This window comes from Sciurus carolinensis, chromosome 17 (assembly GCF_902686445.1).
Source record: "Sciurus carolinensis chromosome 17, mSciCar1.2, whole genome shotgun sequence".
Lineage (NCBI taxonomy): Eukaryota > Metazoa > Chordata > Mammalia > Rodentia > Sciuridae > Sciurus > Sciurus carolinensis.
This window is the reverse complement of record NC_062229.1, coordinates 51,050,256-51,076,019: the sequence shown is the minus strand read 5'-3', so window position 1 is coordinate 51,076,019 and position 25,764 is coordinate 51,050,256. Positions and strand designations below refer to the sequence as shown.

Below are 25,764 nucleotides of genomic sequence, written 5' to 3'. Positions count from 1 at the left end.
AGACCTGAGCCCAAGAACAGAAGTTACCGGGAGGGAGGCGTCAACTCCATCTAAGGAAGACCTTTCTAACAGTTAGAGCTGCTCAACAACTGAATGGACTGCTTGGTGAGGTAGAGTCACTGGAAGTATTCAAGGTGGAAAGATCACCCTTGTAGAAGGGACTCCTGCATTTGTTAAGAGGTTAGACTGGATGAACCTCAGGTCTCTTTCAATTCTGAGATTCTAGAAAATTCCCTCAGGGAATTCAGAAGAGAATTCCTAAAAGGAAAGAGAAAGCACACATATGTATACTTTTAGAATCCTCTTGAGTTTTCTTTTTTTCAAAAGGTACAATAGAAAATGTAGTCTACTGTCTTTAAAATGCATATTTTCCTTCCTACCACTAATAATTAGGAAGGTTCATTATGACTTCTTTATATTATAAAGAAAAGATGGAAGATTATAATCTTTGTAAATATTTTAGAAAAAAGGCTTAAAATCTAGTAGTCAATGCCCTAGAAACTTTATAGATTTTTAGATAATATGCACAGATACAAATACATTATTCATTAAATACAACTCACATCTGTGTTTTATTATACTCTAAAATATACAGGAATCTTGATGTACTGAAAGAGTGCAAGTAAATACAGTATTCAAGCAGTCACTATTTCTATGTACATGCTCATTAATTCTTCAAAAAACCCACAAAATTATCAAATAGATCAAAATACTGTTCTGTGTTTTCACACTTTATATTCAGAAAACCAGCTGATAATTTACAATGTCATAAAGTTTCCAGTTTCACAATACAAAAGGATAAAGTAAAATTGGGTATCATTTTGTTGCAATTTATGGAACTTTACCCAGACCTCTAAGACCCCTACATATGTGAAATCATTTTTACCAGGAAAGTGACAGTTAACAGTAAAATCAGAACCGCATAAAGTGTTATTTAAAAGCCCAAATATCAGCCTTTCCTCTTTTTGTTACTTGAAAGGTAGTCTTCAATTTAGCAGGCAAGTGCTTCTCCCTCCAAAGAGTAACAAGTTACAAACATGCTACTCTAAATCTGAATCTTGCCTAATACAGAAATGCCTTCCAAGAGACTTGATGTTTAATTTATGAATAACGAGGGAATATGTCCTTTGATTCTGCACTTTGTTTCAAAGCTCAAAGATCAAATAAATGATAACAAAAATCCTCGAACCCATTATGGAGGTACAAACGTAAGATCAGTGATGAATTAGTATTATCCAAAGTAGTGAGGTTGAAATTTCATTCCCCAGGACCACTTAGTTGCAATAGGGTGAAATAATCTACCTTTTGATTCCATGAACTTTTTATTCTAGGAAACACTTTACCTTTTTAAACAAAAATAGTTCCATTTTGAACCCACACCATTCAAATCTGGCCAACAGTCTCAACCCCAATTCACCTCACGTCTATTTCACAAGTATTTTCACCCGTACTGCACCCAGTCAGCTGGTTTTCAATTCTAAGATTATAAAAATTGGAATTTTAAAATTTTTATGCAAAAGAAAAAAATGCAAAAATACATCTGCTTTCTTTCATGGTTTAATACAGTATTGGAAGGCTTTCAGATGTTTTCTTTTAAAAAAATCAACATTTAAAACCAAATCTTGACTTCATTTTCAGAAATATTGAAGTTTGGTTTAGGTAACATCTCACTTCACCCACTCCAGTTTCCACAAAATGGCATTCTATTAAAAAAATCTTTAAGTTATTTGGTCCTTTGGCAATTTGCTGTGCACATAATGCCTACTGTACCAAACTTTTATTGCCTTTAAATTTAGTTGTACTTTTATTGATAAAATTTAAATCTAGTGTCCTTTTCTTTTACAACTGTGTTGCTTGTGTAAGCAGGTTAGGGTGCACAGTGTCCCAAATTATTTCTGGCACTGCAAAGCCAAATTAAAAATTCCACAAAGCAATCTGACATCAATGTGTTTTCCTCTGGTCAAGTCTATTTCAAGAATCTAGAAGTTCCTTTTGCAAAACTTGCCTTTCAAATTCTTCTTCTTAATGTCATCACATTTCTTACATTTGCTCATTGTGCGCTCTTTTCCTCTTAGATTGAATTTGAATAACAAAGTGCTCTTTTCTTGAAAAAGCACAGTTTGCAGCTTTAGTGTCAGAACTCCTTCCTTAGATCTTTTGCTTAGCCTCTCAGTAGGTCTCAGAATCAGAGTCATTGAGCTCATCGACGTCGGTGTATAAGTACTCCTGTTCCCCACCAATATTGTTGAAACTGCAGTAGGAGCTAGGTTCATTCCTCATGATAGGCAAGGTTTCAAAGCTCACTGTTTTTGAGGTGTTGGTATAACGGTTAATGGCATTGAACGTCAGGGATGACAAAGGGCTACTTGATGAGACAGGCATCATGGTGGCCAAAATGAGTGCCAGGCAATCAGCCACATCCTTATTGGGAGCACAGGCCAAAGCTGGGGTATAGCCTAGAATTAAAGATAAAATTAAAAAATTAACATTGTGAGACTTACTTCACTAAATATATGGATACAAGTCTAATGGTCTCCAACTTTGGAGATTTTAAATTATTTGGTTTATAATAAATTGTCACCAGAATGATTCATAACTTTCCAATAAGTAGAAAAACACCATAAAAATCTAGGGTGGGAGGAGACCTCACAGACTAACAGAAGAAGTAGCTGAGCCCAGAGATGTAGATTTTCTGCAGATCTCACAATACACCCATATCCAACTAAATTCACAGAAAATATTGGGCTAAAATAAGAAAGGGGGGGAAAAAAAGCCTTTTTTTTTTTTTTTTTGCAGTAAATCTTAGAATGGTGAACAGAGGCTTACTGTTAATTCAGAGTTATATAAATAAACCTTTACATGCTGAAAAATCTAAATGTATATAGATCTATAAACAAGGTACTAGGCAGGTACTCAAAAAGTATGTATTGAAAGAATGACAGCTGGTTGTCAATTTGACTTTTCTCTTGGGGGTTACAGTCCATAGAAAACAGAAGTAAACTTTAAAAAACTCTAAACCAAGACAAGTAAATTTGTTATAACTGTTCCTTCTTTTTTTTTTCTTTTTTAAAGCAGAAGACAACTGACCTTAGATGTAAGGGCCCTACAAAGGCAGGAAGAAAAATTTGCTACCTCTGTTGGTACAAAAACCAGCCTTGAGGATGCAGTAGTAAAGAAGATGGTAATAATATACTTCATGATGACCAGTTTCAATTATTCCCATTTGGAAGATTTAGTTCATACTTAAACTGTTTTAAGTCATGTGAAGTCAACAGGCATAATTTAAGCTGCAAATATTTTAAAATTTTAATTATAGCTCAATTTGTTGCACGTCTACTCTTTTCCCCTATTACTACATTTACATTTTAGCATTCACACATGTACATGCATATTTATTTCAAAAGCCACATTTGTTTTTAAAATAGCAGATTGATTTGTCACAAAATAAACCTTTGTATAACTGTACTACAGGTCAAGAAAGACAACATATGAGAAGTCCCATTTACTTATTCCCTAACATTACCCTTTTTCTCTCCCTGACCTTTGCAATTCTGATCTTCTGTGTTAACCATTTTATTGCTACCTGTGGTCATAAATACGAGTTTTTACCTTTTTTTTTTTTTTTTGGTTGTTGTTCTAATTAGTTATACATGACAGCAGAATGCATTTTGGACACATCATACATAAATGGAGTATAACTCCTCATTCGTCTGGTTGTACATGATGTAGTTACATAGGTCATGTAATTATATATGCACATAGGGTAATAATTTCAAATTCCTTCTACAATCCTTAGTTTTGACCTTTTAAAAAAAATCTAATATAAATTGCATAAGACATATTTCATTCATGCTTTATCAACCATGATAAAGAAAATACAATAATATTTTTCCCTTTATAAAATTCCCATTTTGTTGGGCTGGAGTTGTAGCTCAGTGGTAGAGTGCTAGCCTAGCACGTGTGAGGCACTTGGTTTGATCCTCAGCATCACATAAAAATAAATAAATAAAATAAAGAGGTATAGTGTAAAAAATATTCTTTAAAAAGTCCCATTTTGTCAAGGATCAAATCGAACAACTGATTACCCTGCAAGACTGGCAAGGATAGCTGAAGGAAGTACATTTTTTAAATTAAATAAACCATATTTGCTCTTATGACTAGAAGGATAGTGCTTCTTTGCTCACACTTCTTTCAAGGGCTCTTCTGAAGAGCTGAAGATGCTGGCTGCTGATGCTCTTGCTGGCAGACAGACTCACAAGCGTTTTCTAGACAGAATTTGACTAAAAACAGACTTCTGTCTTTTAAAACAGACTTCTGTGTGGTCAGCTAAAGAGAAACATAAAAGCAGCACACTCTTTGAGGACATTCTGTAAAATCTAACATTTTCTATCTCCTCCAGAAAAATCCACCTAAATATTACTACCACTTCTTAGAGTCAATAATAGGTACAGGATGTACTCGCTCCTTCATCTCATCTCTATTTAGGTTTCAGAGTCCAATTAATCATCAATTCCTGTGGTTACCTGAGCAATTTATAACTGTATCATTAGAAATAATTATAAAACAAGACTAGTATTTACTATCGCTTGTGAACTCAGGACCACAATTACTATTAAACACTATGAAGTGTGTTAGAAGACGCCCAGGTCATCACCACTTACCTTTATGTTTTATTATTTTAATTTCATAAAACGATAAAATCAGATATACAAAATCTTAAAAATGGTCAACACAGCTGCCTATTAGAAGGCATTAGTGATTGACTCAGTGTCTCATAATGTAGTCACATATCTTATATATGTTAGCATTAGTTTCCTCATTTTAATCTACATAGTAGCTGTATCTCCAAAAATGTAATTCTGATAATGCAAGATGCTTTTAAAGCTGGGTGAGTTTGATTTTGTGTTTGTAGATGACATTCCCAACTATGAATTTGAAGAACTATACATGCTATTGATTCCCAAATCTCTAGGTCCAACCTAGATCTTCCTTCGGATTCCAGATCCAAATATCTAATTGCTGTCTTAGGGTTTCCACTGAACTTTTCTTATGTCCTGAAATGAACTCAGATTTGCTCTCCTATATATTCTTGGCTCAATTAATGACATGTCTATCCACACAGCACCCCAAGCCAGATGGCCTGTGACTTTTCCCCTCAACAAATCTCTTCTCTCCTTCACCAAGAACCATTGAGCCTATATCATCATAAGCTCTTTATAAACCATTTACATCTTTTCATCCCCAATGCCTCTACCTTAATTCTGACTTCCATCTACACCTGAACTTTTAATTCATTTCCCCATTCTAGTCTTGCTCCTCTTCAGACTATCTTTCTAATGCACTGATCCCTAATTATTTGATCTAGTATTTGTACTCACCTCATTATCTCTTACTCTCTCAGCTTAAAATCTGCCCTCCTCACTTTTCACTTATCCTTTACATTCTGGTTTAGAAATCACTTTTTGGGGAAGCCTTTTCTCTGATTTTATAAGAAAAGGTTTGAAGAACCTCTGATGTATTCTCAAAGTATTTTAGGTTTACTCCAAATAGAGAATTTCAAGTGCACTGTAACAACCAGTTTACACTTTTGTCACCACTACAGGAGTAATGATGTTCTAAGCACTGCATCCTTAGAACTTAGCAGTGCTTGGCATAATCATTCATGCAACAAAATATTTACTGAGCTCTATGTCCAGACACTCTTCTAAGCACTTAGAATACATTAGTGGATACAAATGACAGATTCCTTGATCTTGTGGAGCTTATACTCATTTTACTCAACATTATAAAGTAATTCATACATAAAATGTGAGGAAATAAGCTCTATGGAAACTAAGAGGACAGAGTAGAGCAGGTTAACAAGGACCAAGAATGCTGTGATAGGGGCATGAAGCAAGTTATAGTACAAACAGGCGGTTACAATAGGTTTCATTAAGAAGATGAAATTTGAGCTAAGATTTGAAACTGGTAAAGAAGTCAAAGAATGCCTAGAGGGCAGAGTGTTTCAGAATGAGCCAGAATAAAGATTGCAATGCACACAGAACCCTGCAATGGAGTTGGTGTGGTGGAATGAACAGGAAATGAGATCAGAAAAATAAGGTATTGAATGAAGGATCTTGTAGGTCACTATAAGAACTATGAGTAATTACATGGGTATGTCTCTATGTCTTCTATTCTGTTCTACTGGTCTTTATGTCTGTTCTGGTGCCAATTCCATGCTGTTTTTCTTACTATAGCTCTGTAGTATAATTTAAGGTCTGGTATTATGATGCTTCCTGCATCGCTTTTCTCACTAAGGATTGCTTTGGGTATTTTGGGCCTCTTATTTTTCCAAATGAATTTCATGACTGATTTTTCTATTTCTATGAAAAATGTCATTGGAATTTTAATAGGAATTGTATTAAATCTGTATAGAGCTTTTGGTAGTATGGTCTTTTTGACAATATTAAATCTGCCTATCTAAGAACATAGGAGATCTTTCCATTTTCTAAGGTCTTCTTCACTTTCTTTACTGTTCTGTAGTTTTCCTTATAGAGGTCTTTCCCCTCTTTTTGAGGATATTGTGAATGGGACAGTTTTCTTGATTTCTCTTTCATTTGACTTGTCATTGGTGTATAGGAACACAACTGATTTATGGGTGTTAATCTTCTATCCTGCTACTTTGCTGAATTCGTTATCTCACACAAAGGCGCCATAAATATACATTGAAGAAAAGATAACCTCTTCAACAAATGGTGCTGGGAAAACTGGAAATTCATATGTAATAGATTGAAATTGAACTCCTATATCTCACCCTGCACAAAATTCAACTCAAAGTAGGTCAAGGATGGAGGCATTAGACCAGAGAGCCTGCACCTACTAGAACAAAAAGTAGGCCCAATGCTCCTTCATGTTGGCTTAGGAACTAACTTCTTCAATAAGACTCCTAAAGCACAAGAAGTAAAATCAAGAATCAATAAATGGGATGGTATCAAACAAAAAAGCTTCTTCACTGCAAAGGAAACAGTCAAGAACAAGAACAAAGAGCCTATAGAATGGGAGAAAATCTTTACCACCTGCTCCTCTGATAGTGCATACTCTCTAGGATATAAAAAGGACTAAAAAACTAAACAAAATAAATAAAAACAAAAAATCTAATCAATAGATGGGCTACGGAACTAAACAGACTTCACAAGAAGAAGTATGCTGTAGTAGGCTGATTTTAAGTCCTTTGGTCAAAAAAAAAATATGAAAAATGTCCAATGTTAGAGAGAAATGCAAATTAAAACTAAACTGAAATTTCATCTCACTCCAGGCATAATAGCAATTATTAAGAATACAAGTAACAATAAATGTTGGTGAGGATGTGGAAAGAAAGGTATTCTCATACATTGCTGGTGGGACTGCAAATTGCTGCAACCACTATGGAAAGCAGTATGGAGATTGCTCAGAAACCACCATTTGATCCAGTTATCCTACTCCTTGGTCTATACCCAAAGGACTTACAATGAGGCAGCCACATCCATGTTTATAGCAGCTCAACTCACAATAGCCAAGCTATGAAAACAAACTAGGTGTCCTTCAATAGGGACATGCACACAATGTAATATTACTCAGCCATAAAGAAGTATGAAATTATGGCATTTGCCAGTAAACGGATGGAACTGGAGACTATCATGTTAAGTGAAATAAGCCAGTCCCAAAAAACCAAAGGCTGAATAGATGATATGTGGATGCTAATCAACAACAAGGAGGAGTAGAGAGAAGAACAGAAGTTCATTGGATTAGACAAAGGGGAATGAAGGGAAGGGAGATGGGATGGGAATAGGAAAGACAGTAAAACGAATTGGACATAACTTTCCTTTGCTTATATATGAACACATGACCGGTGTAACTCTTCATAATGTACAACCACAAGAATGGGATCCTAATTGGAATGGATTATACTCCATGTATGTATTATATATCAAAATATCCTGTCATGTGTATATAAAAACAATAACAACAAAAGAACTATGAGTAAACCGAAATCCAGAGGAAAAATATGTTTATATATATATATATATAATATATATATATATATTATATATATATATATATATATATTTTTTTTTTTTTTGGCAGTACTAGAGATTGAACCTAGGGGCATTTTACCACTGAGTTAATTTCTAGTCCTTTTTATTTTCTATGTCGAGACAGTGTCTTGCTAAGGTGTCAAGGTTGGCCTTGAATGTGGGGTCTTAACTGCTTCAGTTTCCCAAATTACTGGGATTATAGGCATATGCTACTACACCTGGATCTACTGTTTTAAAAAGAATCCAGCAGGGCTGTGGATGTAGCTCCAGTGGTAGCACTTGCCTAGAATGCCTGAGACCCTAGGTTCAATTCCTAATACTGCAAATAAACATACCCACTCGACAATAACCCACCAATGTGGTGTAAATAGAGAAAAAATAGGCAAATTGTAGATATATTTTAGAGATGGAATCACTAGTATATGCTGATGAAGTGTACCCTGGGTATTATAGGAATCAAGGACAACTCTTATATTTTTGTGAGCAATAATGACAGGAATTTTCTTCAACTGAGATTAGTATAGCTGTGGGGAAAGCAGGTTTTGGGTAGGGGGTGGAGATTTGATATTTCAGACCTATATTTATTAGATTTGAAATATTTATTAGACATTTATGTGTTACTGTCCATTAGGCACCTGGATATGAAAATAGAAACCATGAAAGGTCTGGGCTAGTAACATAAATTTTGGAATTCTTAGCATATAGGTAGTTTTTAGACTGGCCTCTAAACTCCTCTAATATGAAGAAGTTAGGGGGCTAGGGTTGTGGTTCAGTGGTAGAGCCTGGCATGTGTGACGCACTGGGTATTGATCCTCAGCACTGCATATATATAAATAAATAAATAAATAAATAAATAAATAAATAAAAGGTCCATCCACAACTAAAAAAATATTAAGATTAAAGAAGTTAGAGAGGGCTGGATGCTGCAGTGCATGTCTGTAATTCCAGCTACTTGGGAGGCTGAGGCCCTAAACAATGTAAAAATAAAAAAGGGATGGAGATGTGGTTCAGTGGTAGAAGTGCTTCTGGGCTCTGGGTTCAATTCCCAGTCTGGGAGTGGGAGGAGAAGTCAGGAGGGGGAGCTAGGAAGAGGGAAAATTTTTGTAAAAGAAATTGAGAAAGAGTAAATAGTAATGCAAGAGGAAAACCAAGGGAGTATGAAATCCTGAAAAGTAAGTAAAGAAAGTTTACCAAAGATAAAGGGGTAATCAATTTTTCCAAAAGCTGATCTGTTAAGTGAACTGAGAACTAGGAATTGACTTAATATCATGGGGTCCATTAGTGATTTTGATGAACGATTTTGCAGTATGGCAGGAGCAAAGGCCTGACTGTAGAAAGTCAATTCTTGAGTAGTTCTGCTGCAATGGAAAAGAGAAAAAGCAGCAGCTGGCACCATCAGGGGATTAAAAGATTTTTTTTTTTCAAAAGACAATAGGACTAATTATATCTAGGAAGAGAATAAAGAATTCATATTGCAGGATACAAAAGGGAAGAACTATTAAAGTGATATTCTCTGGTAGGCAAAAGGTACAGGCTCTACTGCATGAGTAGAAAGATTGGCTTTGCATAAGAATAAGACCCTTAAGTAGGGCCCTGATAAATATTTGTTTTAAGAACAAAATCATTGGCTAATAAGATGAACAATGGTGGTAAGTATAAATGATAAATACTAACTCTGGTTTAATATATATGTAAATTCAGAAGTTCATTTCTTAGATGAACTTTTCCTGTGTCTCTTGCCCTTATTCCTTCTCCATGAAATACAATTCAACATTGATTTCAGCTTTCTTCTTTGCCCTATTTAAAAAAAAATAAAAAAATCCAAGGTTTATTTTACTTCAAATATGTACCATTAAAAGATAAAACTTAGTTGGGCACGGTGGTGCACACCTGTAATCCCAGCTACCAAACTACTCAGAAGGCTGAGACAGCAGGATGGGAAGTTTGAGTCTGGCCTAGGCAACTCAGTAAGACCATGTCTCAAAATAAAAATGGACAGGGCTGAAGCTCAGTGGTAAAACACATGCCTAGAATGTGTAAGGCCCTAGGTTCAATCCCTAATACTGCAAAAAAGATAAGAAGTTTTAGTGATGCACAGGTTAAGGGAAGAGAATTCAGAAATATAGAACCTACTTACCATTTTCGTCTACTGCAAGGACACTTGCTCCTTTCCCCAAAAGTTCTTGAACCACCATTGTTAGCCCATTTCGGGCAGCAACATGCAGAGGTCTGGGGGAAAAATTGTACAGGTACATGTATGAGCAGTGCACACAGATGCATGCCTGGCTGTAAAGAACATTACTGCCGAATGGTAAAGATCCAGAGACACAAACTTGAGACACCTAGTTCTAACAACAATGAAGATGGGGGTGCGGACTGCAGATGTGTGCAATGTATTATGTCACACCTCCCTAATGAGTACAAGCTTAGCCACAGGCACTATAAGCAGGTGCCTATCTTCATCAAACCCTTTTGTTATACTCGACTAAGACCCAAGATTTAATTAATGAAAAGGCATTAAAGTTGTTGTTTTAAGACAAGAGGCTGACAAACATACATAACAGAAATTGCAGTATCACAGACTTTGAAAACAGGTCGCAGACCCTGTGACTAATTTTTGGACCTTCAAGGGATCTGAATGACCCCAGAATGCAGAATGCAAACCGATACTCTAAGATTTTTTTCTCTTTACCAAATCTCAAAGTGGGCTTGTTCATATTATTAAGAACTTGATCTTTAACCTGCCTTTATTAATAAGTGAATATTTATAATTGAAGGAAAATAATTTTTTTTTTTGGTACCAGAGATTGAACCCAGGGGTGCTTAACCACTGAGTCACATCCCCAGCCCTTTTTACATTTTATTTAGAGACAGGGTTTCACTGAGTTGCTGAGGCTGGCTTTAAACTCCTGATCCTCCTGCCTCACCCTCCCGAGCTGCTAGGATAAACAGGCATGCGCCACTATGCCTGGCTGAATTCTACTATTTCTGAAACCTATTTAGCTTACAGACATATGAAGCTTCATTTATGCCTACTGTCGAATAAGATTTTTAGAGGGGAATTTCATAAAATACAAAAAACAGTACTGCTTTCCTTCAGAAAATCATGCAGGTAAATAGGTTGTGAAAATATACATTATTGCCAACGTTCTAATACAGCAAAAGCTTTTCCAGTAATAGGCTTTTTTTTTTTTTTGGTACTAGGGATTGAACCCAGGGGTGCTTAACCGCCAAGTCACATCTCCAGTTCTTTTTTATATTTTTTTTAGAAACAGGGTCTTGCTAAGTTGCTTAGGTCCTCACTAAATTGCTGAGGCTGGCTTTGAATTCAATATCCTCCTGCCTCAGCCTCCTGAGCCGCTGGGATTAGAAACATGTGCCACCATGTCCGGCCTATAACAGGCTTTTCAATTGTGATGATTTTGGGAATGAGTTTTTTAAGTTGAAAAAACTGTTCTTCACTTTTTAACTGCTTCTGTTACTAATGAGACCTATTTCATTGGCTTTCATTTTAATAATAATAAAAATAACAAAATTTACATTAAATACTGAAAGTACTCACGTTTGCAAGGCTGCGTTGGTTGCATTGATGAGGTTTCTGTCTGTTATCTTTTCCAGTATTAACAAGGCACTAGTTTCATGACCCTAGAATTGTGGCAAGCAACTCTTAAAAACTTGAGTACCACTAAAAATAATTTAAACACCCAACAATCCCTAACCTTAGGTCATATATACGTGTAATACTATACACATGAATTTTCCTGGCTAGACCCCCACCCCCCTTTTCTTTGCCCAAACATTTGTTAGAAGTAAGGACAAGAATAATTAAGATTTAAAGAAAGACAATGATAATAGGTTTGTCTTCCAAAATGTAAGTAAGCGTGTATACACACACATACATCTATCTTCTATCTATCTACCTATCTATCTACCTACCTACCTACCTACCTACCTACCTACCTGTCATCAATCATCTACATCTACATCCCTATACTGGGAATTAAATCCAGGGGTTCCCAATGAGCTACACTCCTAGCCCTTTTTATTTATTTTTGGACACGATCTCACTAAGCTGACCATACTGGCTTCAAGCTTGCAATCCTCCTGCTTTAGCCTCCCAAATTGCCAGGATAATGGGAGCCACCATTCTTGGCTAAGCCAATATTTCTTTTTGAGAAATGTGATGTTGGCCATCATTACAGAGGTTCATTTAAGTGAAGGGGAAAAACTTTTAATGCCCCTGTTGATAATAACAATGAAAATATGTCCTTAAAACCTGTACATACCTTGCCGCAAGCCAAATGTAGGGCGGTGTTTTTACTGTTATCTTGTAAGGTCAGATCTGCACTAGCACTGCTGACCAGCATCTCTGGGAGGAAAAAGTGCATCAGTTCTTATGTTTATGAACATGTTTCTTAGATTATCAATAACTCACTGTAGAGAAATGAAGACAGAGCAAAAAATATCCCTCACAAAAAACTTAAGTGAAAGAAAAATATTGTAATTTATAACATACATACAATAATGTGATATAATTATATGTAACAATTATATTTTTGTGTAAATCATAGACACTACCAACAGTAATTAAAATTTTGTGAGTGCTTACTAAAATGCTACTGTATGTGCTCTGGATTTGTAGTGATTTATGTAACTCCCACAACAACCCTACAGAGAGAGTGTCATTATTTTTTTCTTTCTATAAATGAAAAAACTAAGGTACAAGCTCTCTTTTCATTTTTTATTTTGAGATAGGGCCTTGCTAAAGTTGCTCAGCATGGTCCAGAACCTTCGATCCTCCTTCTTCAGTCTCTCAAGTTGCTGGAATTACAGGCATGTAGCACTGTGCCTAGCACAGCTAGTTGTGTGGTTTTTTTTTTTTTTTCTGTACCAGGAATTGAACCAAGGGGTGCTTAACCACTGAGACACATCCCCAGCCCTGTTTGTTTTTTATTTTGAAACATGGTCTTAACTAAGTTGCTTAGGGTCTCACTAAGTAGCCGAGATTGTCCTTGAACAAGTGATTATCTTGTCTTAGCCTCCTGGGTCACTGACATTCAGAGTTCTTTACCACTATGCTACGTTGCCTTGCTAAACTAACTTTTTAATCAATACCGGCAAATTAAAACATGTGTCCCCAAGTGAAAATGTGGATTGAAGCAGGTAAAGACTAAAGATTTTTGTATCTGAAGAACGGTGAGATAATTAGTGGAAGACAGGGTTGGGAACTACGTTATACATAAGCAATTTATATATTTTAGAAGAATAGAATCCTTATACAGTTTCTTTACCAACTGTATTTGTTTGTCCATTTTCTGCAGCCATCATGAGAGGGGTTTTCCCAGAAGAGTCCACAGAATTGACTTGAGCATTATGGCTGAGTAGCAGCTGTAAACACTCTACATGGTCTGTGAAGGCAGCTGCATGCAGAGGAGTTCTGTGACACAGAGAAATTGAAACACATGACTAAATCTGAATGTTCTACACACTGGAAAAAAATTATTTTTCTTTATGACAAGCAATTTCAAGAGTTTATATATTAGGCATTTCCTGAATACAAACAGGCAATAAAGCTTACTAATTTCTGCCACAGAAATTTGCACTTTCAATAATATAAGGGGCCTTAATTATAAAATTGCTAAAATAACATTACATCAGTAAAGAAAATTTCAAAGTAATAGATCCTGACCCCAAAACTACAACACATTACAACTGCTGGACTCTTCTTCCAGGTTTTATTTCTATTCAGAAAAGTATTAACCTTCTAAAAACATACTTGTTAAAAGATGGTGAAAAATCTTTATATTTTAAAAGAATTTAAAAAAATCAGCTTAAAACCAAAAATAATTAAAAGAGTCCTGTAATAATGAAAAAAAAAAAAAAAAACCAAGATTTTTCTAACAATTTATACTTGCAAATATGAAATTCAATTTTTAATTAATTATGGTTTTTCTATAAATTCTCACATATTTGGCTAGTTAATTTTTTTTCCTATATAATTTTCCTAAGTAAAAATGATAGTTGAATTCCTACCTTCCTTTTGAATCTGTGGTGTTCACAATGCTGGCACCTAATGTATCAATTAACATCTCAGCAGCACCTTCGTTGTCATTAATCCTGTGTAAAGTAACAAGGTGATCACTCTCACAGCAATGGTAAATTTTCTAAAAACAATCATACCAAATCTGATTAATTTTGGCTTCACTTACACAGCACAATGCAAAGGACTGAAAGCATTTCCTTCCATTTTCTGGAAAACTTCCTGTTCTAAAAGAAGTTCTACGCACGTCTCATGGCCTAAGTTAAACAAGAACAAGATATTAAAATCCAAAAGATACTGGTAAAAATCTCAAATAAAAAGAAGTGTCTAAAAGGAAGAAGTACAAATTCCTACTTCCATCCCATCTCCCAGTTCTTCTCTCTAGACTGTAACCACTGGTCCCTTATAGTTCCAGAAAATCTCTGGGCATATATGACTGCATGTGCATGCATATTTTCTTTTTTAAATGGAGACTTTTTTCCCTTCAACTTTCTTTTTACTTAATAAACTATAAGCCCTTCCATAGTATACAAATTGTATTATTTAAAGTTCCCAAGAACTTTACAGTATCACTGTGTATCAAAAATGATTTGATCTAATTATGGATTTTTGAGCTGATTGCTGTTTAAAAAAAACAAAAAGCCTTTGTGATATTATTAGCAAGTCTGTAATGATCTATTCTGGTTCTTTTTTCAAAGTCAAGGTTTAGTAAAGCAAACAACCCACCCACCCACTTTACTGTAGTACAGATTAGGTATCCCTTATCTGAAAAAATGCTTTACATTTCCAAGCTTTTAGATTTTGAATACTTTTAGACTATTGATTAAGTATCCCTAATCAGAAACTCCAAAGTTCAAAATGCTCTGAATTAGGATGCCCAACCTGTAATATTTGGGCAAAGGAAATTTTACTTCTTGCTGGGTATAGAGGCACATGGTTGTAATCCCAGTTACTTGGGAGGCTGAGGCAAGAGGACCTCAAATTCTAGGCTAGTGTGGGCAACTTAATGAGACCCTGTTTCAAAGAAAAAAAAATGGAGATATTAATGGTAGATAGAGCAAGCCTGGGTTCAAGCCCTAGTACCAAAAAATAAAAAACCTACTTCTTTTATCCTGTTATTCATTTGGGAATCTGCTTTAGGAATAAGTTTAGATTTCTACAGTCTATTTTCATGATTTAATATTTGGCTAGCTAGGCAATGCTGTTTTTTGTTAATTCCTCTTAATATTCTCAAATAATAGCTCAACCTAAACTATTTAAAATTGTTTTCACCAGGAAAGGTAATTTTTAGGAAACCTGTGATTGTGCTTCATCTTTTATCGGAACTTTTTTCTAATTCTGTGGCTTTCAAACAGGACAACTATGCCTTTCAGAAGGCATTTGGCAGTATCTGGAGATACTTTTGCTTATCACAACTGTAGGTAGAAGAGCAATGGGCCTTGAATGGATAAAAGTCAGAATGCTGCTAGGTATCTTGCAATGCATAGTACAGTCCCTCACAAGAATCTGGCTCAAAATGCTTAGTTTGAGACACTGATTTTAATTTCATCCCTTTGAATGTTAACTCATTACTAAGAAATAGTAATGGAAAGACATTCAATGTTGACTGAAGAGCTTCTCATTATCTTGGCATGTGGGTTCTTAAAGTACAGCCTGGGCAAACTTGGGGTGATACTGACAAGGTGTGAAAACAGATGTAGATGATGAAAATATATTTATTCTTTTAAACTAGCTAACTCTTCCAACTAAATAAAGTTTCAAAAACATTCTTCATGAAAATGTTACTTATGTTAAATTTAATGTATTTATTATTTTAAAAAATAAGTATTTCTAAACTTCTCAGTTCCAATTTCTAAAACACTATCAATAGCTATAACTCATGATTATAGATCAAATGCTTTGAGAACTACTTTTTGAGTCAAGTGCAGCCTGAAAAAGGGAACTCTGGGTCCTTTGGAAATCATTACTGGGCAATATTCAAGCTGAAAGAATAACAGAATTAGGCCTCCTGATATTTCGGAGGGCAATTCTGAGGATGTGTAGAGCTTTATAAACTTTTTAAAAGAATAAATGAGATAATCTAAGTACTCTAAGTTCCGTGATTAAAGAACTACATAAACTGAAATTTAGAACTCTAAGCGTAGTATGTACAGCCAATTCTTTTCTAAGACTTGGCCATCATTTCATTTTAATTTTGACAGAAGGGTTGTTTTCTGTTCTATTGGAGTGATTCCAATTTCTTTCCAGTCATACCACAATTACTAGTCAAAGTAAAACCATTTTACATATTCTACTTTCAGAATGTTAAATTATAAAGCAGCCTTTTGGCTATAAATATGGTATTAATTTTAGACTGTAAGGTCTCTTATTGCATATAACCAACACACATTTAATTTCTTCCAATTCAATTCAGAATCACAATTTTTCTACAGTCTGAAAATCAGGCACATCTGTTGATTTTTAAATGGCAACCAAGCATGAAGTTTGTGCAAAATTCTGTCTCTTATAACAAAATGTACTTTGGAGTTGAAGTTAAGCAGTCACAGAATAGGAATAATTTTCTACACATAGACCTGAAAAGAAATGTTACAATAGGGAACAACTCTCCAAATGACAAAGCGTACCTGAGATAAAATAACTTTTGGAAAAAAATTACTGGTATCATTGATATATTAAAAACAATAACAAACCAGTAAACAAGTCTGCTTCATTAATAGTTTTTATCTCTTATACAAACAAAATTCACATTTGGAGATATTTTCCAACTGTATTAAGTATTTTGGGTTTTCCTCATATTCACAAAATGTCAAGTCACATTAAAAAATGAATTAAATTTTAATGGCAAAATACAGTCTCTTCCTTGAGTTAGGACTAATCTTTGGCCACTACATTATAATCATTAAATACAAGCTTCAGTGAGTTGAAAGGGAAAAAGAAAAGTCAAAACCTAAAGGCTTTATAGTTTTAAAAACTGTTTTAGTTAAGAATAAAAGGCAGTAAAAAGGAAAACATACCAAGCTAAGCTTTTGGAATTCATAACAGATTTAATTATTTTAGTTTCTAGTTCTATCCATACTCAGAGTTGAAGGATGACCAACAGTAACTGTAGGACAACCTCCATTCTCCACCCCAAAAAGAGAAGAATCTAAAAATTTCTGACAGTGAAAGAAATGAAACTCTTAACTCTAGTACAAGAATTAGTATGAAAGCAGAAATAACATCTAGGAAATCCTTATGAACATTTACTTAAACCGTAATTTTAAAGATTCAGAGATTTCCTCTTTCACCATAATTCAGTAACATTGGCAGAATGTTACTGAAGCATGTTACATGAAGCAGTAGATTATAGGCCAACAGAAAACCTCAGTTCTTTGGTTAACATACTCAGCTGATTTCAGAACAGATTCTACACTTGAACTACAGCTTTGTGGACATGAGTTCACAACAAACATTAATCTCAAATATTACAAGTGAAATTCCTAACAAATTTTAAACACCTTTCTACCTGCTAAAGACTTAAGCCCAAACTTTTGATAGAACTACTGCTAACACTGCATATAATAAATCTGAATGTTTTTTAAGATGATCAAATCAAGGAAAAAAAATTAATATAGCGATAAGCTTCACTATGTAAATTATTTTAGTGACATTTTTATAAGCCAAACTCCTTTAAAAAATTTTTTTTGGTACTGCGTGTTGAACCCAGGATTACTTTGTCACTGAGCTCCCCAGTTCTTTTATAAAAATATGAGGCAGGGTCTCCCTAAGTTGCCACAGGGCTTTGCTAAATTCCTGAGGCTGACCTTGGATCTGTGATCCTCCTGTCTCAGACTTCTGAGCTGATGGGATTATAAGTGTATGTCACTGCACCTGGCACTAAACTCCATTTTTAACATTAATATCTTAAAAATAGCTTTTTGCTACCCTGAATGACCTTTTGTGGGTCTACCTATAAAAGGCATGACTGTGACTGAGTCTCTAGAAAGCTAGAAATAAGTCTGTTCTAACTATGCAGCAAAGTTAGAAAGTTTCTAACATCTGCTAGGGTTTTATTCCTTTAAAACACTGAGCATGTTAGTGGTGATAAAAGGATCTTATATTTCGATATGCTCAAGAAACATACACAGATTTCAATTTGGAGTGTGATGCATTTCACTGTTTTCCCTACATAATTTTTTTCCCAATACAAGAACATTTAGAAAGTAAAAGTACATAATAAAAATACAAACATACTATATAAAAGACATGAGAAATATTATAAAACCTACTAAAATGTAAAATATTAAAGATCTAAGAAAAACTTTAAAAGATGTCATTGCTTAACTCAAAAAACTTTGACAACTAGCATGACAAAGGACAGGAGGGAGCTATAACTAAATAGTAGATTATTCCTAGGCATCCTACTAATCTTAAATTTTAAGCTTACAAATATATTAATATCAGAATGTATTATAGTTAATTGTCTCCATTCAATATACAGTAGGCATTTAATTCAGGTTTTTATCTGTATACTTAACCATTGTAGCAAGCCCAGTGAAGTGCAGTATATCCATGATTGTCTGCTATGGCTGGGTTTGCATCCATAGATGCTGCTGACTGCAATAGGGCTCCAAGAACACCAATGTGTCCACAGGCAGCTGACAAGTGTATAGGTGTCCGACCCCTGCTATCCCGTAGTAAACACTTAGCACCATGTTGAAGTAATGCATCTACACATTCTTCATGGCCTGTAACTGCCTAAAAGAAACATAATTTGCTTGTAGTCAAACGTATTATGTTGGATGCTATATGACAACTTTAGCTAATTTAGAAGTTTTGAAGTCTGTACTCCCCATATCTTCCTGCCAACTAGGGCCACTTTTTATATTCTGAATAGTTCAGTATATTTTTATTGGAAGTGGTTTAAAAATTCAGGTAAAGTAGCAATTCTGTCAAAGTACTAGTAATATGAAAAACTTAGAACTGAGGAAGATACACTAGTAAGTCAATGAAAATAATAATTCAAAGGTGAAAAGGTTAAGATAAAATCTAAAAATAGTTAAGATAATGGAAAAATGACAAAAGATATTAATTTCATTCAAGGTTTTAGGTATTTAAACTGTTGTTACAACATTACTATTCTCTGGATTAAGTTACATATTTTAAGTATTCCAAATTAGCATTTAAAAACTTAATTTAAAAAACCTCAGCACTTAGTGTCTGGTAGAAATTTAATAAAGAAAAATAAACACAGTCTGGTTTAGTTTTAAGTAATATGAGGTCACAAGAGTTTTTTGCAAAGAAAAAAGATGACTTACCCCTCTATGCAATGCTGTCCTTCCCCATTTATCTTTGGCATCTACATTTGCTCCTTTGTTCAGTAGTGAGTACACACAGTCTGTATGCCCATTGAGCACAGACAGCATGAGAGGTGTCCTGAACAAGAGAATAGTTTTAGTGCTATCACTTAAAACTGTACTAGATAAAAACAAAAAACAAAAAACAATGTAATGTCCTGTTTTTTAAATATGCCTTGTTTGATACAACTTTAAGTATACTTATATTAAAAACTATTATTTGATGTTACTCAGTTACATTACTGTGACAGACTAACGTATGTAGAATAATACCTTAGAAGTAATTCAATAATTTAAAAATTATTAAAACTTACTGTCCATTTCCATCTTGAATATCTACTGCATTCTGTGGTTCTGCATTTCCTATTAACAATCGTAAGCATTCTGAATGACCATTTGTTGCTGTAAAGTGAAATTTTAAAATTTCAGTAAATAAATAATAAAACAGAAAATGTCCATCTTAGAGTGCATTTAGAATGTAACTTTGGGGGCTAAGGATGTAGCTCAGTGGAATTCTTGCCTAGGATCCATGGGGCCCTGGGCTTGATCCCCACTACCAAAAAAAGTCTACAATGTAACTTTGGGTTCACTGAATTCAGTACATAAGAAGGAAAACTACATGTACAAAGTGATGTCTACTTGCTTTTACTGTTAAAGCTGAACAGATATGAATTCCTGATGGTAAATCAGAGTAGGCACTTAGCTCTAAGTCAGGGAAGGTTGAACTGCCTCCAGCCAAGGGACAAAATGAAGTCAATTACATTAGAACAAGTCAATCACAATCACCCGAATGTCCTCTGACAATGATCAGTTGCAAGGTGAGCGCTACTTCCCAATTTGATCAGTGTGATGTTGAGAGGCCTAGAGGGCTTGTACGGAACACTTTTGACTCTGAATAATGGAAAACCCCCTTCTTTCCTGATCTAGGATATGACCCTGTAAAGAAATAGCAACCATCCTGCAACATAAATGCAAAGACAAGAAGAGTAACAGAGAATCTGGTGGAGCTCTGACATCACTGTGGAACCAACCAATTCTGAAATTGCATCTGCCTCTGGATTATTTTATGTGATAGACTAAACCCCTGTCACTAAAGTCACTTGCAGTTGGGTACCCTGTTATTTATAGCTGAAAGAATTCCAAATGCTATATACATATACATATTATGAATAAGAAAAATGACATATCTATAAAGAACATTTTTTCATGTCCAAATGCATAAAACAGGCAAGCAGAAGTAGCCCAAAGAAAACAGGTGGCTTTGAAACTAAGTTAAATATGCGAAATGCAGGATCTGCCCATGTATAATACAGTTTGAAATTTAAAGAAATTTATAAGCCACAAAATGATGCAGAAAGGAATGTCTTTCACTATTTCTCCTAATTAAAAAAAGATGAAAAAAACTAGTGAAAGCAAACTAGGGTCTAATATTCTATAGTACTTTCTGATAGCTGTATGAAATTTTTATAGTTATTAAGATTTGTGGCTCAAAACCACTCCTCCCACCTCCATTTGACTTGTATGCTGCACTCTGCCAACAGCTCTCTTAGTAATTAACAACAGTGCCAAATACTTAGGGATGGTTCAAAAGGATCTTGGCCCATCATTTATTTATTTGTTTTTAAATTTATTAGCATTATTTTTTGGGTACTGGGGATTGAATCCAGGGTACTTTGGAACTGAGCTATATCCTCAGCTTTTTTTTTCCTTTTTCTATTTTGAAACAGGCTGCCCTGGACTTGAAATTCTCCTACTTCAACCTCCCCAGTTGTTGGAATTACAAGCATGCTCTATCATGCCTGGATTTGTTCTTTTTTTTTTTTTTTTTTTTTAATTTTTAGAACTTTTAAATTTTAAAAATTTTTATTTATTTTTATATTTTGATTCATTATACACAAATGGGGTACAACTTTTCATTTCTATGGTTGTACACAATATAAATTGACACCATTTGTGTAATCATACATGTATTAAATGTGTTCTTAAGAATCACTCAATAAATGCAGACTTAGTGAAGTGAATCTAATCATATAAAGGCAGCCTATTATGGATAAGAAAAACACTTCAGTAAAAGATTTCCTCAATTGTATCATTCCTGGCTATTTAAAATAAACACTGCTTTATAGTAATTCCTGCAGAATTGTGAATCTGCATCTTTTAGTGATATATTGTTGGTACCAAGTAATTACAATGACTTATAAGTCTTAGCATTTTTCACATTTGAAAAATAATAAAATTACAACTCAGAGTAGTTCTTGCATAAAGTAGGTGCTCTATATAATTACTGTACAATGGTAAAAATAACTAAAAATGTTTATCAATTGTTAATGAAAGCACACACCAATCTGAAATAGTTCCCATCAGAAGGTAAAAAAATACTGTTCCGTTTCATGATAAAATATTTCACAAGGTAGATTATTACATAAATCCAATTTCTAAGGCAGATAATGATTTAAAAAAATTAGTCTTGCTGTTGGTTTTCAACTGAAAATATAATCATTTGATCATTTTAAGATTTTAAAAAATTAAGATATATACCAGGAGTATTATATACCAGAAATGGAAAAAGAACATTAGATAAATAGCACAAAATTTGTCCTACCTGCTGCGTGTATAGGTGTTCGCTTCAAAATGTAATCTTTCACTAAGATTGAGGCTCCCTGATTAATGAGTACATCCACACATTCAACATGGCCCTTAAATGCTGCAAGATCTAAGGGAGTTCTTCCACTATTATTTCTCACATCAAGATCTAACAAAGACTGTACCAACACTTCCAGTGCTTGATGGTGACCATGATAGGCCTAGAAATAAAAAAAATTAATAAAAATACATATTTAAAAAACAAAACAATAAAAATTTACAAATTTAGACTGACGTCCTACATTCTTTTCTTTCTTTCTTTCAGTAGTGCTGGCTCTGCCAATGACATATAATCCCAAGACCATAAACACTTAAGAAAAAAGTAAAGCGAGAAAACTTATCTCCACATCATTATTATATTTGAGATATACAAACTTCTATATTGAGAATTCAGAAAATTAACTGTATATTTTTTAAAGCAACACAGCAGACTACAATATTAGGGAACAGGTATTCGCCAACTAACAAAGTTTAAATTACAGGTTGATATTTTCATGAGAATACAATGCCTGGTTCATGGCACACATTCAATAGATATAAACTCAGTAAATGTTTTGATTTTAATTAAAGTCTATGATTTCAAAAAAGTGTTCTTAATCACAGTTCAGGGTTTCGCATTAACTCCCTGATAGAATTTTATCATACTTATTTCGGAGGGATAGCTGTAGTAATGAATTGAATCAGTAATTGAGTCTTTTGATTTCTCAAAGTGACTACCCCATTCCATAATGTACCACAGTTCAAAAATAAATTTTCTCTTAACACAAAAATACTTAATCAAGCTCTGGTCAATTATCTGCCTTGTGCCAGGCATTGTCCTAGTTATGTAAGAGTAAGATACAAAGATTGTCAAGTTGAACGTTCCCCCTCTCCCCACCTAGTACTAGAGGTTGAACCCAGGAGCACTCTACCACTGAGTTTCACCTCCAGTCCTTTTTCTTTTTAATTCTGAGACAGGGTCTCCCTAAGTTGCTGAGGCTGGCCTTGAACTTGCTGTAACATACTGGCTGAAGTCTCTTCTTTAAATAGTATGATAGAGGGCTTTCTGATAACTCATTAAAAAAAGTCATTGTGTGTACTGAACATTTATATAGGACTGGATACTCAGCAGGACATTAAGCAATAATAAGCTTTAAAAGACTTCATTTCTTATACAAAATATTAGAAAGTACCACCAAGAGATAAAGTTGCTCTGGATCTTAGTGATCTCTTTGGTGGTTCTGTGTAGGAAGTTTTATGACGTATAAGCTTGACTACCTCAAAAGTTAAAGTAACTATACACTACAGAACACTTCTGTTCTAGGATAACATGAGTTTTTTTCATCAAAACCCAATCACTGAAATTATATTACTAGAAGAATGAACTTTGAGGAACACCACTGAATGTGGAAGAAGAAAGTACAAAAAGATGAGAGAAAATAAGAGCTGTGAGGCTTTGGCCACAGGGTTGTTCCCTTCATCATGTCCTCATAAAAGATTGGGAAAAGGAATGCGTACGTCTAGTACCAGCAAAGTTAAGAATCAAGATTAGTTTCCTTAACCACAGGTTAGTATTTTTACTGTACCAATTTGCTCAAATGGGAAGTTAGAGTGAAAAATTCATATAACCAAGGTTTGAAAATGTCTTGGTTAGATATGAAATGCAAACGTGGCAGCGTTTCATTGAATCACCTTTCATTGAGTCTAATAAGTAAATTATAAAACTGCTACTGTTTCAGCTTAAAATACTACCTAGCACACTCATGTTCATAGCAGTATTTATTCAGATAGCTAAGAGATAGAAGCAATCTAAGTGTACACTGGTATATGAATATATAAACATATACACAATGGGATATTATTCAGTCTTAAATATGTAAAAAATCCTGACACATTACAACATGGATAAATTTTTTTTCATTTTTTTTTAGCTGTAGATGGACACAAAACTTTTATTTTATTTATTTATTTTTAAGTGATGCTGAGGATCAAATCCAATGCCTACAATATGCGAGGCAAGCCTCTACCACTGAGCACAACCCTAGACCAACAACATGGAAATATAGGAGGATGGTGTATATTAAGTGAAATAAACCAGTAACAAAAAAAAAAAAAAAAAATTGACTTAGACGGGGTATCTAGATAAGATTAGATAGTCAAAAATCATAGGAACAGCTAGAGGGAGGAGGAAACAGGGAGCTATTGTTTAATGAATATATACAGTGTTCAGTTTTGTAAGTTAAGTAATTTCTGGAGATTGGGTGCACATCAATGTGAATATATTTAACACTATGAACTATACACTAAGAAGGAACACTGTGCCGGGAATGGTAGCATATGCTTGTAATCCCAACAATTCCGGAAGCTGAGGGAGGGAGGAGGATTGCGAGTTCAAAGCCAGCCTTAGCAACTTACTGAGACCCTGCCTCAAAATTAAAAATAGGGGCTGGGGAGATAGCTCAGTTGGTAGAGTGCTTGCCTTTAAGCACAAGGCCCTGGGTTCAATCCCCAGCACCCCAAAAAAATAAAAATAAAAATAAAAAGGGGTGGGGATATAGCTCAATGGTTCAGCATCCCTGAGTTCAATCCCTAGTACCAAAAAAACAAAAACCACCATAAACTTTATATTTTTTCTTCTTACCACCACAAAAAATTCTTTGATGAAAAATCAAACCACACAACCCCCCCAAAACAAATAACAAAACGAAACAAAACGAAGACAAAAAACAAAACAAACCCTGCACATATGTGTGAGTGCACACACATGCAAAACAACCAACCAACAACCAGTCAGTGCATGCTTATAATCCCAGAGACCCAGGAGGCTGAAACAGGAGAATTCCAAGTTCAATGCCAGCCTTGGTACATTAGTAGCAACCTAGAAAGACCTTGTCTCAAAATAATAAGGGCTTGGAACTCAGTGGTTAATTGCCCCTGGGTTCAAGTCCCAGTACCAAACCAAATTTAACCACCACTGAAAAACAATAAGAGAGAAGGGAGAGAGAGTGAGGGAGTACCCACTATTTAATGTATAGTGTTAAACCTGCAAGCACAAAAAGAGAAACTTGCCCAGTTCTGTGTGTGTGTTGGGGAGAGGGGTTGGCTATGGAAGGGAGGTACAGACAAATGTGCAATTTCTAAGTAAATTAAATAAATAAGAGAACCCTACAGATTGATATAAGAATTGCCTAGTCTTTCTTGCCACCAATGGGTATTTTCTCCACATTGGTTTTACCTTTTCAGACTTATATACTCTTCAAGTTTGATAGAGGTAATAAGTGTTTCCAAAGACTCAAAAGTTTCTTATTTAGACCATGACAGGAATTATTATTCCCATAGTTCTGTACAATTTCATATGAATATGAAAATATTTCATATGAAATATTCATAAATTTATTTCATATTCCATAATACACTGGGGCAGAAAGCAGAAAATTCAGTGTATCAGTGTTAGAACAAGGAGAATATTCATTCAGATTAAAAACTAACAATTCATATGAAAAGAAACAAATGGATCATTGATCTTAGTAATCCCCATTAAGTCAAATATATAACCTAAAAAGAATTTTACATTATTTAACATGAGAGGTCTCACAAACAACTAGTGACAGTATCCTTTTCTCCTAATTATCAAAAAGTCCCCCACCCAACCAACTATAACATCTTTGTTTAAAAAATAAATTCTTTTTTCCTGGGGATGAAGCTCAGTGAT

The 25,764-nt window shown here is 34.5% G+C and overlaps 1 protein-coding gene across 5 annotated transcripts in view; it reads right to left on the bottom strand.

The window, feature by feature from the left end:
* Positions 1–544: 544 nt before the first annotated feature.
* The window catches only part of Ankrd28 (ankyrin repeat domain 28), a 198,753-nt gene continuing 173,533 nt past the window's right edge, over positions 545–25,764 (bottom strand). For all 5 annotated transcript variants that reach the window (XM_047531881.1, XM_047531880.1, XM_047531879.1 and 2 more), the window contains 11 exons: positions 22,033–22,234; positions 19,745–19,832; positions 19,392–19,509; positions 18,612–18,831; positions 14,264–14,351; positions 14,088–14,171; positions 13,346–13,491; positions 12,341–12,423; positions 11,617–11,699; positions 10,192–10,283; positions 545–2,456 (listed from right to left, as the gene is read on the bottom strand). In XM_047531881.1, coding sequence (XP_047387837.1) covers positions 2,170–2,456; positions 10,192–10,283; positions 11,617–11,699; positions 12,341–12,423; positions 13,346–13,491; positions 14,088–14,171; positions 14,264–14,351; positions 18,612–18,831; positions 19,392–19,509; positions 19,745–19,832; positions 22,033–22,234 — 1,491 coding nt within the window. In that variant the 3' untranslated portion in view covers positions 545–2,169. The remainder of the gene's footprint in view (positions 2,457–10,191; positions 10,284–11,616; positions 11,700–12,340; positions 12,424–13,345; positions 13,492–14,087; positions 14,172–14,263; positions 14,352–18,611; positions 18,832–19,391; positions 19,510–19,744; positions 19,833–22,032; positions 22,235–25,764) is intronic.